This window comes from Clupea harengus, chromosome 2 (assembly GCF_900700415.2).
Source record: "Clupea harengus chromosome 2, Ch_v2.0.2, whole genome shotgun sequence".
Taxonomy (NCBI): Eukaryota; Metazoa; Chordata; class Actinopteri; order Clupeiformes; family Clupeidae; genus Clupea; species Clupea harengus.
The window spans coordinates 28541717-28555856 of record NC_045153.1 but is presented as its reverse complement, the minus strand read 5'-3'; the positions used below and the strand labels follow the sequence as shown (position 1 = coordinate 28555856).

At 48.5% G+C, this 14140-nt stretch overlaps 1 protein-coding gene across 5 annotated transcripts in view; it reads right to left on the bottom strand.

Moving 5' to 3' along the window:
- Positions 1-14140, bottom strand: part of tns1b (tensin 1b) — a 143048-nt gene that overhangs the window by 62972 nt on the left and 65936 nt on the right. For all 5 annotated transcript variants that reach the window (XM_031559936.1, XM_031559925.2, XM_031559930.2 and 2 more), the window contains one exon: positions 3219-3257. In XM_031559936.1, the coding sequence (XP_031415796.1) occupies positions 3219-3257 (39 nt within the window). The remainder of the gene's footprint in view (positions 1-3218; positions 3258-14140) is intronic.

Sequence of the window (14140 nt, the reverse complement as noted above, 5' to 3'; positions counted from 1 at the left end):
CTCTTCTCTCTCTCTCTCTCTCTCTCTCTCTCTCTTTCTCTCTCTCTCTCTCTCCCTGTCTGTCCATCTCTCGTTCTTTCTCTATTTCACTTTCTCTCTCCCCCTCTAACACACACACACACACTCTCTCTCTCTCTCTCTCCCTCCCTCTCTCTCTCTGTTTCTCTCATGGCCTATTATGGCTAACATCGCTCCAACAATGATTCAGCATAAACAAGACTAGGTGATGACAGTGCTGCTGACCAGCTGCGGAGAACACACACACACACACACACACACACACACACACACACACACACACAGACAAAGCTTGACCACATCATCAGCAAATTTCCGTCCCTCCCTCCCTCCCTCTGCGGATATAAGCCATGTTCTATAGGCACTGTGACCCCCCGCATCAGTGTATCCTGGCTGGGTTGGTAAAGAGCGACTGGCAGCCCATGGGCTTTGGCTGTAGCCATTCTAGGCATGTGTGTCTGGGGCTCATGTCAGACCGCTGGCACATTTATAGGGGGTGCATATCTATTATCCTGATTACTGCGGCTAAAAGAACACAGCGCCTCCCCAGCTGGCACGGTCAGCCAGGCGAAAGGGGGGGGCTTACTCACATGGACACTCATGCCTCGCAGATAAAAATCACATACCGTTATAGAATACTTGGCATGCGCTCGTACACAGAATGTAACAAGAGTAAATCAGTGAAGCATGTGAGGCCGTAAACATTCCCTCCTAATTGAAACGATCTTGCCCATCTCTCTGCCACGCAGTTAAAAGTCATTAGGAAGCGAGGCCCTGGCGCCCCTGGCCTCCACGGCAATTTAGTACACACGGCGTTACGTAAGTGCTGGTGTGATGACGGAGCGGAGGGGCTCTTAAAGCCACAGGTAAGGGCAGGTGTCGCTGAGAGCTGTCAACGGGAGAACCGAAGTCTAATGAGGGGGTGGGGGAGAGAGGCCGACAGGCAGAGAGAGAGAGACAGAGAGAGAAAGAGGGAGAGAAAGAGAGAAAGAAAGAGAGAGAGAGACGTAGTTCCATGCTCCCTATTTGGGCCTGACATCTTCCTGCCAGCCTCGCTCTTGCCAGACAATCCAAACACTCCTGGCAGATACGGTGTGAGCCAACATGAGGGCACGTCTGAGGAATGCATCCTGTTTTCCTGTTGTTGCATGAGTGCACGCTTCACACGTCCTAACCCATGGAAAGAGGCGTGCATAGTCTCCACAGGCCAGACAACAGTGTGCTCTTGACAATCTGAGCTCAGGTACCTCTCTGTGTTTACCTGACGCCATGTCTCAGCCTCTAGGCTAGATCTGCTCGAGCTCAGGCTTCTCTTCCAACCGCCATCATCCTAATTTAAGAGCAGAAATATTGTCCATTCGATTCACGTTCATAACTTCAAGGTTAGCTGACACATAGCGTGAAGCCTTTGGCAGAGTTAAAATACCATGCATTCTGTTCTCTTTTTGAATTTGCTTTTTTTGTTGATGCAATTTATGGCTAGCAGTCCACCTCGCTCCGCACCTGATCTGTTACGAATAGTAAATCACAGGCGCACATGCTCGCTCCTCGGAACACAGGAATTTACCAAACATGGAGCTAAGAGCAGGGAAGAGAGGAGAGAGGAGAGCATTCGTAGCCAGAGGAGAGGTCTTGTCCAGAACCCTGATCTTCCTTAACCCGCTTGCACATTCAGGCCCACATTCTTATAAACAGTTTACCTATCAGTGAAGCCCTTTAAACCCACTGCCGATCCTCTCATGCAGTATGTTTTCAACATCCCTGTGTCTAAAAGTGAAGAGAGAACTGTGAAAGTGAGATTAATAGAAAGCCCTGAAAGCCCTGAGTCGGTAGAGGAGAACAGAGGAGAGGAGAGGAGAGCAGGGGGGGGGGGGGGGGAGGTTTTGAGCATTCGGGATGGAGGAGCAAGTCAATGAACCAAGCCTGGAGGGAGTGAGCAGAGTGGTTAAGAGAATGACCATGGAGTAGGGGGGAGGTGATGGAGGAGGTGCTGAAACTGCACTAAAACAGAATACTTATTGCGAGAGCGGGCCAAATGCTCACTTTACATCTCTGGGCTTTTGGGCCAGGTGTCATTGATATGGTTGCCAGCATTCAGCTTTTATGCACATTGAAACCATCGCATTCATTTAAGGCAGCTCTTTTAAGTGCTCTTACATAAGCCGGTCAAAGGAAGTGATGTCACTGTCAAGGGTATATTTCCCCATCTAAAGTGTGGTGAAGGGGAGAATGGAGCCGATATTGTTTGAAACTTGTACACAAGCCATAAACACAGCCACCATTAAGCCCTCGCAGGTGCCTCCGTTACAGCCACTCCTGCAGTTTCCCCTCTCTGACAGCTGGCCTGTGTTTCCTACCGTAAATATGGCCACAGCCTTCCGTCAGTGATTGTGTTTGTTTTCACAGCGCGCTGAAGTTCGCCTGTGTTGTCACTGGTATTGCGCATTTTCTTTTTTCCCGTCTGTTTTAAAGCTCATCGTGTCATACATCGTGAAAAAGCTGTCAAACTGTTCCGTGTCTCCGGCTCGTCCGTGTTGACGCGGGCAGCCAGGATCATTAGTTTGTGATTTGTACAGCCCGAGGGGGAGAGAATCTCCAGGCTCATCCCAGTGACTGGGAGGCAACCTGACAGCTACACTCCTTTATTCCAGCCTGAGATTACACTCAGCATGGGGAGGGAGACTGCGGCATGCACATTACCTTCACTAAAACACAGACAGAGAGAGGAGGAATTAAGCGGTGAAACGAATGAGTGTCCTTGATTCAAAAGGGCACATTTTCAGTACGCTGGGGCAGAACTCAGGAGAGTGAGGTCCAAATTTAGGCATTGATTTTTTATTTTTTTTTGCAGGTAATGGTCTCAAAAACTCTCTTTGTCTTGCTGAGGATAAAAATACACTCGGGCACTGGACAAGCTGAGAGAGGGAAAGTGCTGGAGAGTACATCTTTGGTTTAGACCAAATAAGGAGAGTGAGGCTTAGCACAACTTTCTTTTTTCAAACCTTCACTTACGAGCTCATGAGAACTTGTTGAAAGCATGTCTTGAATGTTAGCTGCTCTTGTTTACAGAGCAATTTACATTGTAGTATAATCCAGTTCATTTACGTTGCCAAAAAAGAATCAATCTGGTATATTTATTACATTTGGCTGAAAACCAGGGAAAAAAATGAAAAATGCAACAACAAAATGAGGATTCTTACCAGTTCGTAGTTAGCAGAAGGGACACAAGATGTAGAAACCTGCAATTAAAAAGAAAGAAAAAATGTAAGACTTATCCCTGACCTAAGATTCACAGATGGCGCGGGCAGTGGTTATGAACACTCCCAACTCGTCTGCACAGAGCAAGGACACAGCTTGTCTTGCAATGACATGAAGCAGGCTGATTGTTCTAGAAGCATTGCAATTCTCATATGATACATGTTAAAGGGGACCAAATTACATTTGGCAGGACTTACAAAGACTTAACAAGATCTGCCCAGGAAACAGTCACAACCTCTGGTGGCTAACTCACTGGAATGCCAAGAGACACTCGACCATACGGGCAAACAAGTGGAAACAGGCAACGTCATCAACAACACACATCCCAGATATTCATGCAATACAAAAACAGCCTTCCCACTGATATGAAGAAGATTGGGAAGTCAGTGACGTTTAAAGACGATTTAGCGTAGGTCTACGGGAACCCGTGCTCTGCTGAGGTCTGGAATAATAGGATTAGAGCACTGGCCGCTGCCACAACCGATCGCCGGATTCCCAATGAACAAATGACGCCTGTAGTGAATAAACAGGATGGAGGATGATAATCACTGACTCGGCCATAATAACAACATTAAGACAAACAACATCCAATCATCTGCATAACTTGCTTACTTGCTGCACACATCCCCCCGTCCACTTCGCAAACATAGCTAGCATTCCCCAAACAGCATGTTTGACCAGGGATATGTGTAAACGTCTTGGTTATCTTTAATTCTCTTTGAGTAAACCATTTTCAAAGAAGTGTGGCCATTATCACTTCAGAATTCCAGTCAGGACAAAGTCCCTTGAGGGCAGTTTCGCTTTTCTACAGCTGAACAGCAGCAGCAACAGCAGCAGAAGACAGAATCCTTGAGCAGGTGATCAGGATTCTCCATAGTCTTTCTCAGATAAGCACACGGTTATAAGTTTGACAGCTTAATGCAGCCATAAGTACTCTTTAAGGCTGTTTGTTGACCTAGCCTATTTCCATTCTCTCCTCTTTAAAGCTGAGGAGTAAATTAGGTTTAGTAGTGCTTTTTGACCTCTACGGAGCTCCAGCAAATGCACAGGGCCTTCACTGTTCCATTCCTCACAAAGCGAACAGATCCAGGGTCCCAAGACCTGTTCATTTAAAACCAGATGGTGTCATAATGATCATGCTAACGGTGATGTGTACTGTTGTTAAACAGATATGATGACAAAGAAGCAGACTTTAGCCATAAAAATCACCTTCTCACATGATGACAAATCAAATCAAATAGTTGATTCATGTAGTATGTGCTATCAGTTTGAAGATGTTCACTTTAGACTCTGGGAGTGTAGACACTTTGGGTAAACATACTGAAAGGACAGTCAACAGGATGTTTACAGGCAAGAGCAGGAAGCTGTGAACTCCCGGTGACCAGCACTCTGCTTCAACAGGGGGGGAAACCAGAGCATAAGACGCATTTCAAGGGACACTGTTTATTTACGGAGAGCTTCCAAGAACAAAAGCTACAGCAAGGGTTGGGCAAGCCCATGAAGTACCACATGAAACAGCTGACAACTTTCAGCTTTACCGCATCCAAATTCCCATCAGCAGTTTAAAAATAGTCGTGATATGGAGTATATAAATCTGTGATGCCACAAAGCTCTTAACTGCAGTACCATATATCAGTGCTACAACACAGATATCTAAGGCAGTGATAGCTATTTCCAGAGACTTAATCAGCAAAAGACTATCATCAATAAATGATTCAAACCTGTACTTTACTTGGCTGCCTCCCCTTTCACTCCCTCTTTATCAATTTTATCTCTATCTCTTTCGCTTTCTTTCTTCCTCTCCTCCCCTCTCTCCCTCATACCATTCCCTCTCTTCAAGCCACTCCACTCGCCCTCCTCACATGTTCCTGTAGTGCTGCCCCACCTCCTGTCTCTCAGTGACTCTACTCCATCCCCTCCCCAGACCCCAGCGCTCCCCTCCCGGAGCTCAGCCCTGAGAGGCCTCTGCAGCTCCTCACTCCTGTCCCACTCCTCGCGTCTCCTCTGGCCACAGGGCCTGGTCTTTCTCAGCCCAGGATTCCATCACCTGGCCCCCCGCTCTGCCCTCCAGCAGCCACTGATGACAGCTCCTTCACGTGCAATCAATAACCATTCCAGCACCTTGTTTTTTTTTCAGGACCTCCGCCTCCTCCTTCTCCTTCTCCTCCTACAGAGCGCTCCTCCGTTTTGGCCCTGCAGGAATGTCCAGCATGGGCCTATCCTGGACAGTGTTCACACCAAGGTCAACGTGAAGGGGCATATGGGATAAGATTGGCATTGAGTGTTTGTCAGTTTAGGACGGGAGAGATGTCAAATAAATAACACAACCTAAGACAGCCAATTGCAAGGGATGTTTTCACCATAAAGCAGTCTTAAAACTAATTTCCATTTCGTTGAATGTGTGGGTTTTAAGAGAGTGGTTTTGGTTACAGGCAACAACATAACAGCAGACTAAAGGGGCCATTACCAGTAAACAACACAAGCCAGCCAGTGCATGAAAATACATGAAGTTCACAAATAATGGCCTGGTTTGTTAAGTGCTGGGTGACCACAAAGTTTAGTGGCCAAAAGCTGAAGAACACTGGACAGAGGATGATGGAGAATATATTCATATGGAATGACATTGAGCTGAATCATACCACTGCATATGTAATGATCACCCTCCACCTCCTGCTTTGTATTCATGAAAAATACAAAATGGAAAACTATGGAGAAGCGAGGACAGCGAGAGGCTATAAAATACTCAGACATGTGGGAGTCGCACCCACAATCAAATATTTGACATTCTGCCCCGGTTTTAAAGTGGTCGGCTCCCTGGGTACCCCGACACTTCCGACCGTGGCTCTCTCACGCTCTCACGCCTGGCACTGCTGCTCCCTGCTGGGCTTGGCCGCCGCTCAAACCCCCAGCGGCCTCCCCTCCCCAAAACCACAGGCTGTGTTTATCTGGACAGCCAGGCTGCAGGTGAACCCTGAAGACGGAGCGACCGCACGTCCAGTGGTGGGCAACCACGCCGGAGAACAACAGCCCCGACACCCATCGTGTGGTCAGCCCACAGGAAGAAGACGGGAAGTCGGGAAGTCAACGCACAGAAAAGAGAAGACAAAAAGGAAACTCCCGGGGCTTTGGCTGTTGATAAGACTCCTTGACTGGCTAGTTGTGTTCGCGCTAGATTTACAGGCTTCAGGCACCTGACAGCGCAGCACAGGCTAGCTCATGTACAGACACTGCCACCCCGGAGGCTTCTCCACCATAACTTACATTTAGGGGCGTCTATCTTCAGCGACTTGGCAACATTCTGGAATACAAATCATTAATTGACATTAACCCAACTGTTCTTGACCCGCTTTCCCTTGTTCTCCATTGATTCCCACAAAAATCTACCAACAATGACTACTTACGTTACATAAGTGTGGTGTGGTAAACATTTAAATACAAATCTGCAATCAAAATATGATACAACTTATAGTGCAACCCATGACAAATGTTTTCCTGAGGTGTTCTCCGGACTTCCAAAACTAGAACATGGTGCTTATCTGTCATGTAACTACTGTAATTTTGGACTGGTACCTACAGTAACATGAAAGACGTTTAGATAGCCGAGTGAGGTAGTACACGGCTCTAGAGACTCTAGAGGCCCTTACTGACTCTCAACATGTTCTGCTGAACACAAGACAAACGAGCAGTATGGTTTTGCTCAAGAATTTCCATGTCCTCTCCCCCTTTCTCTGGGAGCCATTTAAGGATTTCATTTATGCGTCAGCAAGATGACTAATCAGATGTGTAGGATCAGGAGGGGTTTTCAGCAGAGGGGAAAAGAAAAAAAAAATATGGACAAAATCCTTGGCTGGCATGAGGGGGTTACACAAAGGCTCTGTCAGTGTGCTCTTTGTGTGAGAGCTGAGGGGGGGGGGGGTAGTGTTGATATTATCAGAGGGTACAAATGAGTGTAATATAATAAGAGCTAATTGTGTTTTTGCATTCCTTACATGCTTGTGTTAACAAAATTAAACTGAGATCCATTACACTATATTTCATATCTGACAGACATTCTGCCTCTCCCTCTCTGTGAAGGCACTAGAGAGAGTGCCTGCCTTTTCTTATGTAACGTATGACTGGGCATGATTTATCATGCTAATAACGACCACATTATTCGAATATTGGTCAACATTGTTGGGAGGTCTGGAATGAACCAATATTGATTTTGCCTTTCAGGACCTATCAATTGTCGTGTGCTGTGAAGTAAGACCACTGGTCAGCGCTCCAAACTAGGCTCTTGCATAAACACTCGGCCACGGTGAGTGCTTTCATGTTTATCCAGCGTGGAAAAAAAGACTCCATGCATCTGGCACGTCTAAGCGGAGATCTGCAACGGGGCAATATCCAGTAACCAATAACAGAGCGCTTACCCAAACACAGGTATTTGCGAGTGCCAGTCCGACAGCTCGTATGGACTTATTGGGTATAAACAAAGAGAGAGCGCGGAGCGGAGAGAGAAAAGCCCGGATCCAGGTGCCCACGCCTGCACTCTGTCAGAGCGTGCTGCTTGACTGACACCCTGGCATTCCTTTAACTTTTCTTCTCTTTTTTCCCCCACTTAGATCTCTTTCTCTCTCACTCTCTCTCTCTCTCTCTCTCTCTCTCTCTGTCTCTCTTTCTCTCTCTCTCTTTTCTCTTGTGAAATGAATAACATCACTCACACACTGCCTCGTTTAGATCCGCCACGCGCTGGAAAGTGAAGAGGCTCTGGACATGTCCGATGTAAACAGCAGCGCTGCCTCCTTGCATAAAGGACACTGAACATGGACTCAGGCTTAGGCTAAACGTGCTCTGACAAATTGCACGGGCTCCTTAAAATACTAACACTGGCCATAAAGCTGCAGAACATTGGGTGAGAGATGACCCCTGCCAGATCAGTGATAACCAGGCGCTGCTCGGAGAGGTTTAACGTGTTCCAGTCAGAAGATTTGGGTGAAGGTATGGGAACATAAACAGAAGGGAGGGGGGGCGGGGGGGGGGGGGGGTGGTGCTGTGACCAGGCAGGGAAGAGGGGGAGAGTAAAAAGGCTTGAAATGTTGCAGGCCTCGAGGCCCTCCATATCCCTGCCGTGTTTATGCTCCTCGCTGACAGGATGTAAGCTCAGTTAGGCTGCTAACAGACATTCCAAGCTCCACGCTGCATTCACGCTCATGGAGGCCCGAGACAGATACAGTATGTGTTTGCTTTTTTTTGGTTCCACACGCCATTATGCTTCTGTATGGTGTTATTGTCGACAGGTTATATGGTTTCTCTGGAAACGTGACGGCGATGTTGAATTTTTCCACTGAAACGGTTTTCCACATTGTTCTTACCCCTCGCAAGAGGATGATAACAGGAAGAATGTAAAGCAAGTTGAAAGAGAAGCAAAGAAAAAAATAAAAGGTTAAAGTAGGGGCAGAAGACCCAAAGGCAAAAGGTTAATCTCCAATCACGTGGAGGACTTAGAATCAACTCCGGAGTAATTACTGAAACCCAATCCCATCTAAAAACAGCATGACTGAACAAAGAGAAAGGACCATGTCAAGACAACTGTTTTTGGAGACACTGTACGACACCAGATCAGACGACCCCAACAATTTCAAAAATACCCCTAAATGGCCATTTTAGGAGAGAGACAAAGTGCTGGGCAAGTTGTTCATATCTTTGGTCCTCCGTGCCGATCTACTGGCCAGTCTGGGAAAGCTCCGTGCCGTCAGGGAACTGTGACAGGTTGAGGCAAGCCAGCCATTCTCAGCCAGTTAAGGTGGCATTTAACACGTTAGTGGTTCGAAGAGTTATAGGCCCTCTGAAAAAGCCCCTTCACAAGCAGGTGAAGAGGCGACGCGCTCGGGGTCTACTTTTGGAGATGATATAGCAGTAAGCTCCTGACATCCACATGAGTTATCTTTGGCCTCTGAAGGATGTGGGGTAGTTATGATGGATGGCTTCTTTCAAAATCTTTTTTTCTCCTCATTTCATTTCTCTCTGACACAAAAACATACGCACAGACATGGAACTCTCTCTCTCACACACATACACACACACACACACACACACACACACACACACACAACCTCCCACAAATGGGATATATCAACCACTTAGCGATTTCAAAATGTGATAGTCTGTGTGTCTCAGAGCCCTGTCATTTCTCATAGCACCGATCACATTTGGTCTTATGGGGAATGACTCACCGCTGGGTTATGTGCAGAAGGGCAAAACCACACAGTTTACCCTGAGGCAAGGACGACGAAAGTCAACAGCCATTTGGCCGTTTGGGCCCTTTTCACAGCTCTGGGTAGAAAAACAGCTCCCTCGCTTGAGCGTAGCTTGATGTTGTATATTACGGCGCGTTGGGGGCCGGGCGCTGGACTTCCTGGCTTTATTTCACTGCCCGGGCCATAAATCAAGCGCAAAGGCAAATACGAACACAACAGCTCTGTGCCGCGGCTGTTGAAACGAGCCTGCTTTCTCTAAACATTCCAGAAGGAGACTGGGGCCTGATAAGAACTCATGGGGGAAGGGGGAGGAGGGGTGGGGGGCAATCTTCCCATGTATCGCCCCCCACCCCCACCCCTCCCCACTTCCACTCATACACAAACACACACACACACACACATAGACACACACACACACACACCTCCCCCCTGCCCTCTCCTCTCCTCTCCATTACTGGCGTGCGACCAGTGTTCCCAGAACAGCAAAAGAATATTTCACATAGTGTTCGGGAGCCTGGGGAGGGGCACGGGTTCGCACGTGCTCACCGATGTGCCGATCCCAGGGCTCGGCTCCAGAGGATAGGGATAGGGGGGGGCCTGTTCTGCAGCCTCCGCGGCCCACAAAGGGAGCCTGATCCCGGGGGAAGGAGGACCGGGGTGATCCGCGGGCATCGGGCCTCCGGCTCTCTGGCCTGAGTTGAAAGCACATGTGTGATGCATCAGCACCGCAGCCCAAACACAGCTCCTCGGAGAGAGAGAGGGCGAGAGAGAGAGAGAGAGAGAGAGAGAGAGAGAGCCCCCATAAGCTAACCAAATCTCCAGCAGTCAGCCCCTCACCTTCATATCGGCTGATTTATTGCAGACACCACTCTGGAGCTAAGGCTCTGTCTGGAGGGCTCTTAACCGGGATCACGATGGCAACACACTGAGGGAAATGGTTACTGTACTCCAGCGCAGGCACACAGAGACACACAGAGACACACAGAGACGCACAGAGACGTTTTTAAACCAGAGCCACAGACTCATTTGACTTCCAAATGCAGAGGTTAGTCTTCATCAGCGCGAAGAAAACCCCTGAGTGAGTCTGATGGGTTGTGACAGGTTGTTCTTTTTCGAGCCCTAACGCGGATCTGGCAGCGCAAACTCCTTTGGGGCTTCTCACCGGCCTGCCGCGCGTTTGTGCTGATGTGTTAACCACAGGGTGACTGGGAGATTGCACTGTTTACCCCAGGTGTCCGGGCGCAATAACAAACACACGGGTCGAACGCGGTGGCCGTGGACAAACACGCACAAACAGGATGCTTCTGGAGCTCCGTTTGTCAACCGATCTAAAAGTGGTCTGAAAAACACGACACTGGAGGAGCCCGAGAAGCACTCATTTTGATGCTAACTGAGGCAGACATGTTTGTGGTATTCCGTGTTAAGAGAACAAGGCACTGACCTGAGCTGTGCCCGACTGGAATTTGAGAGGGATTCAAACATGCCACCTCTCCTCAGCAAGAAGATGCATGACCTTCTACTACCGAATACAACTATATATATAATCTGAAGTGGGTGCCCCCCAAAAAATGAAGCAGAGCTCAAACATTATGAGGCTTTCAAGTCTCTGAATCCCTCTTTACAGTCCATTACATTGTGACTCAGCCATAGCGAGAGGCATTAGCGGCGTATTCCAGTGTGTTGATGCAATAGTGGTCAAGAATTCCTCCAAACCCATACCGACCTCACTGGGTCCCTGTGACATCATGCCACAATGGTGGTGGGATGTGGGGAGAGAGAGAGAACATGCAACTGATCCATTCTGACAAGACTGGCAGACTCCATGCCTGGTATTTCGGAGTAATTACTAGGGACAATACTACTCATAGCCGCAAACTCATAGCCCCCCCCCCCCCCCAACGAGCACACACAACACACAAACCCACACACAAACCCCACGTCAAAAACCAAGGGGAAGAGAATTAGCATAGGGGCCGAAAAGGGTGTTTTGTTTCCCCTTCCCTGTGTTTCCAACAGCAACCATTAGTCTATAAAACCCCCTTTCTATGAGAGAAAACAGGCAGCTTGATTGCATGCAGCAATTTTGAAAATTTCCGCCATCATTAAAAGTCACAACCCAATGTTCCCCATTAAGGCGCATGATGCATTCCACCATTGCCTCAGCCTGTAGCGCTGGCACCGAGTGCCATTTTAATCCTGGGCTTGATAGGCCTTCAGTCTCCAAATCAGAGAACCCCTGGCTCCACCACTAACACAGGCAGGGTTGCAGGCGTAGGTCAGACTCCAGTGGAGAACTGCTGAGTGGGTGCAGATTGCAGGCTGATGCTTGACTTGAGAAGGGACACACAGAGAGTAGCTCATTCTGTAGTTACCCCCTCAATGTCTCTTCCAAAACCATAACAGGAGAAATATGAATCACGACGTCATTAATCGCAATGTATCGTTGTGTATTTCTGAGTGTGTGTTTTATGAGTATTTTTGAGTGTATATGATGTGTGTCTTTAGTGTCATGGTGGTGTGTTCTTGTATGTGTGTTAGTGAGTGCACTTTTTTTTGTCCTTAACATTTCAGCTCACATTCATAAAATGCACCAAGGTCAATGTGACCCTCTTCCAGGTGACTGTGGAACCCCACGGCCATATTTGCCCCAAATTAAATGCAGGATGTTTTCACTAATTCTCCTCCAAATGGCTTCCTTTGGGGCTTTTAGTGAGTCCTCAGAGTGCCAGGCCTCTTTAAAGCAGCGCTCTGCCAAGATATCTGATCCCCCCTCACATCTGAAAGACCTTCAGCCACTTGCCTCTCCCTCAGAAACCCTACTCATGGTGATAAAAAGAGCTAACTCTATAGCATTTACATTGAAGAAACCCAGCTGAGTAGACCAGCAGATACACTGCAGTGATATTTCGGCTGCCGTTTATCAGCTGGAGATGAAACAACTGTACGCACAGTGCAATTATGCCGAGTCAGAGTGCAAAACAGAGCCTCTAGTACTCACACGTGTTACTTCCCAAGGACCAGTGCTTCTAGTTTGGGGACAATTTCATGAGTAAACACAGGAATGGAGTGTAATTCTTGTTTTTATTGTTGTTGTTTTTAGCCACGGCGGTGTTAGGCTGTGTGGCACCATTTCCTTCTGGCCAAGGCCCTCTGATCCTCTGCAATAAAACAGCAAAACCACCAACCATACCCTCTCTCTCTCTTTCTCTCTCTTCCTCTTTCTCTCTCTCTCTCTCTCTCTCTCTCTCTCTCTCTCTCAGTCGCTCCCTCTGGAAGTAAAAGCCTCATTTGTATTCAGCTGGCTGTTTTCAATTTATCTGCCCTCGTGTTTGCTATTTTCTGTTTTTCCTCTCCTGTTTCCACTTCCACCAAACACTTCATCAGTGACTGGGTCTACTGTGTGCCATCCGCCAAACAGCAGCAATAAACAACTGCCACAGCCCATGCGTGTCTTGGAGTCGCTCGGCTGTTCATTTGTTTGGAGCGTTGAGGAGCTATGGAGATGCGGCAGGAGGGGTGGAGGAGGAAGCGGAGGGGTGGAGGAGGAAGCCAAGGGGTGGTCGGGTGTGTGTGTGTGTGTGTGTGTGTGTGTGTGTGTGTGTGTGGTGGGGTGGGGGTGGGGTGGGGTGGGGTGTCTCTTAAATCTCATAACCCTGAGGCCTGACAGTGCTGAGGCCGCAGGCTTGTACGCAGGAATGGCCCAGGAACATGTTCCTGCCTCCGTCAGCACCCTGCATCCTCTGCTTTATTAGGGAGCCTCCTGCCAGGGGGGGAGGCCGTGGACAGAGCGCGGCCGCTGCCCTCTCACCCCGCATGGGGAGGCTCGCTAATTTGCCATGACCTTGTCAAAGTCTGCCACTGCAATAAGACGCATCCAGTTGCCCCAACATTCCCTCTGCACTCGCAGCTTTTATCTTATCAAAGTTTCGTCACCTGTTGCGAGACAGGTTTTTTTTTCCACTTCGCGCCGCTTATCACGTGGGAATGCGGGCATCTTGAATCCATTTTCACAAGCGAGCTCGGGCAGGGGAGGGCCAAGCTGTCTCATCTCAAGGTACACTCAGTGGGGAGAATGGAAACACAACTGGGCTCATGTGATAAGACCCAATATTCTGCATACCGTGAAGGTGTACAAAGGTGTGCTACATACAGAACCATCAAAGTTGAAAAGAGAGAATCCTGTCACTGTCCTGTCACTGTCACTGAGGGGCAGATCATGAAAGTCTGTGCATAAATGTTCTCCTATGGCCTACGGTTTCCAGCAGCATCACACACACAACCAACATGCAGCCACACACTCGCACGCCAGATGAGTTGCGATCAAGTTTAATATCATCACTGACACACGCCTTGACCATCCAGTGAGGATTCGCTGGGATGCTATTGGGTGGACCGCGGCCCGCCGTTTGATCAGCAAGTGTCGAAACAGTAGAGGCTGGCTCCTGGGCGAACCGTGCCTTTCCCAGGGATCGGATCGCACGCGGCGAGGGGAGGGGAGGGGAACCACAGAGGAGGAGTAATATCACAGCCATGCAGATTTATTCATTTGGCAGCTCCGCGCGGCAGCGATGCCGAGCACCTCGGCTGGCCAGGAGGGGGAGAAATGATCCCGAACGCCCATGATGGGG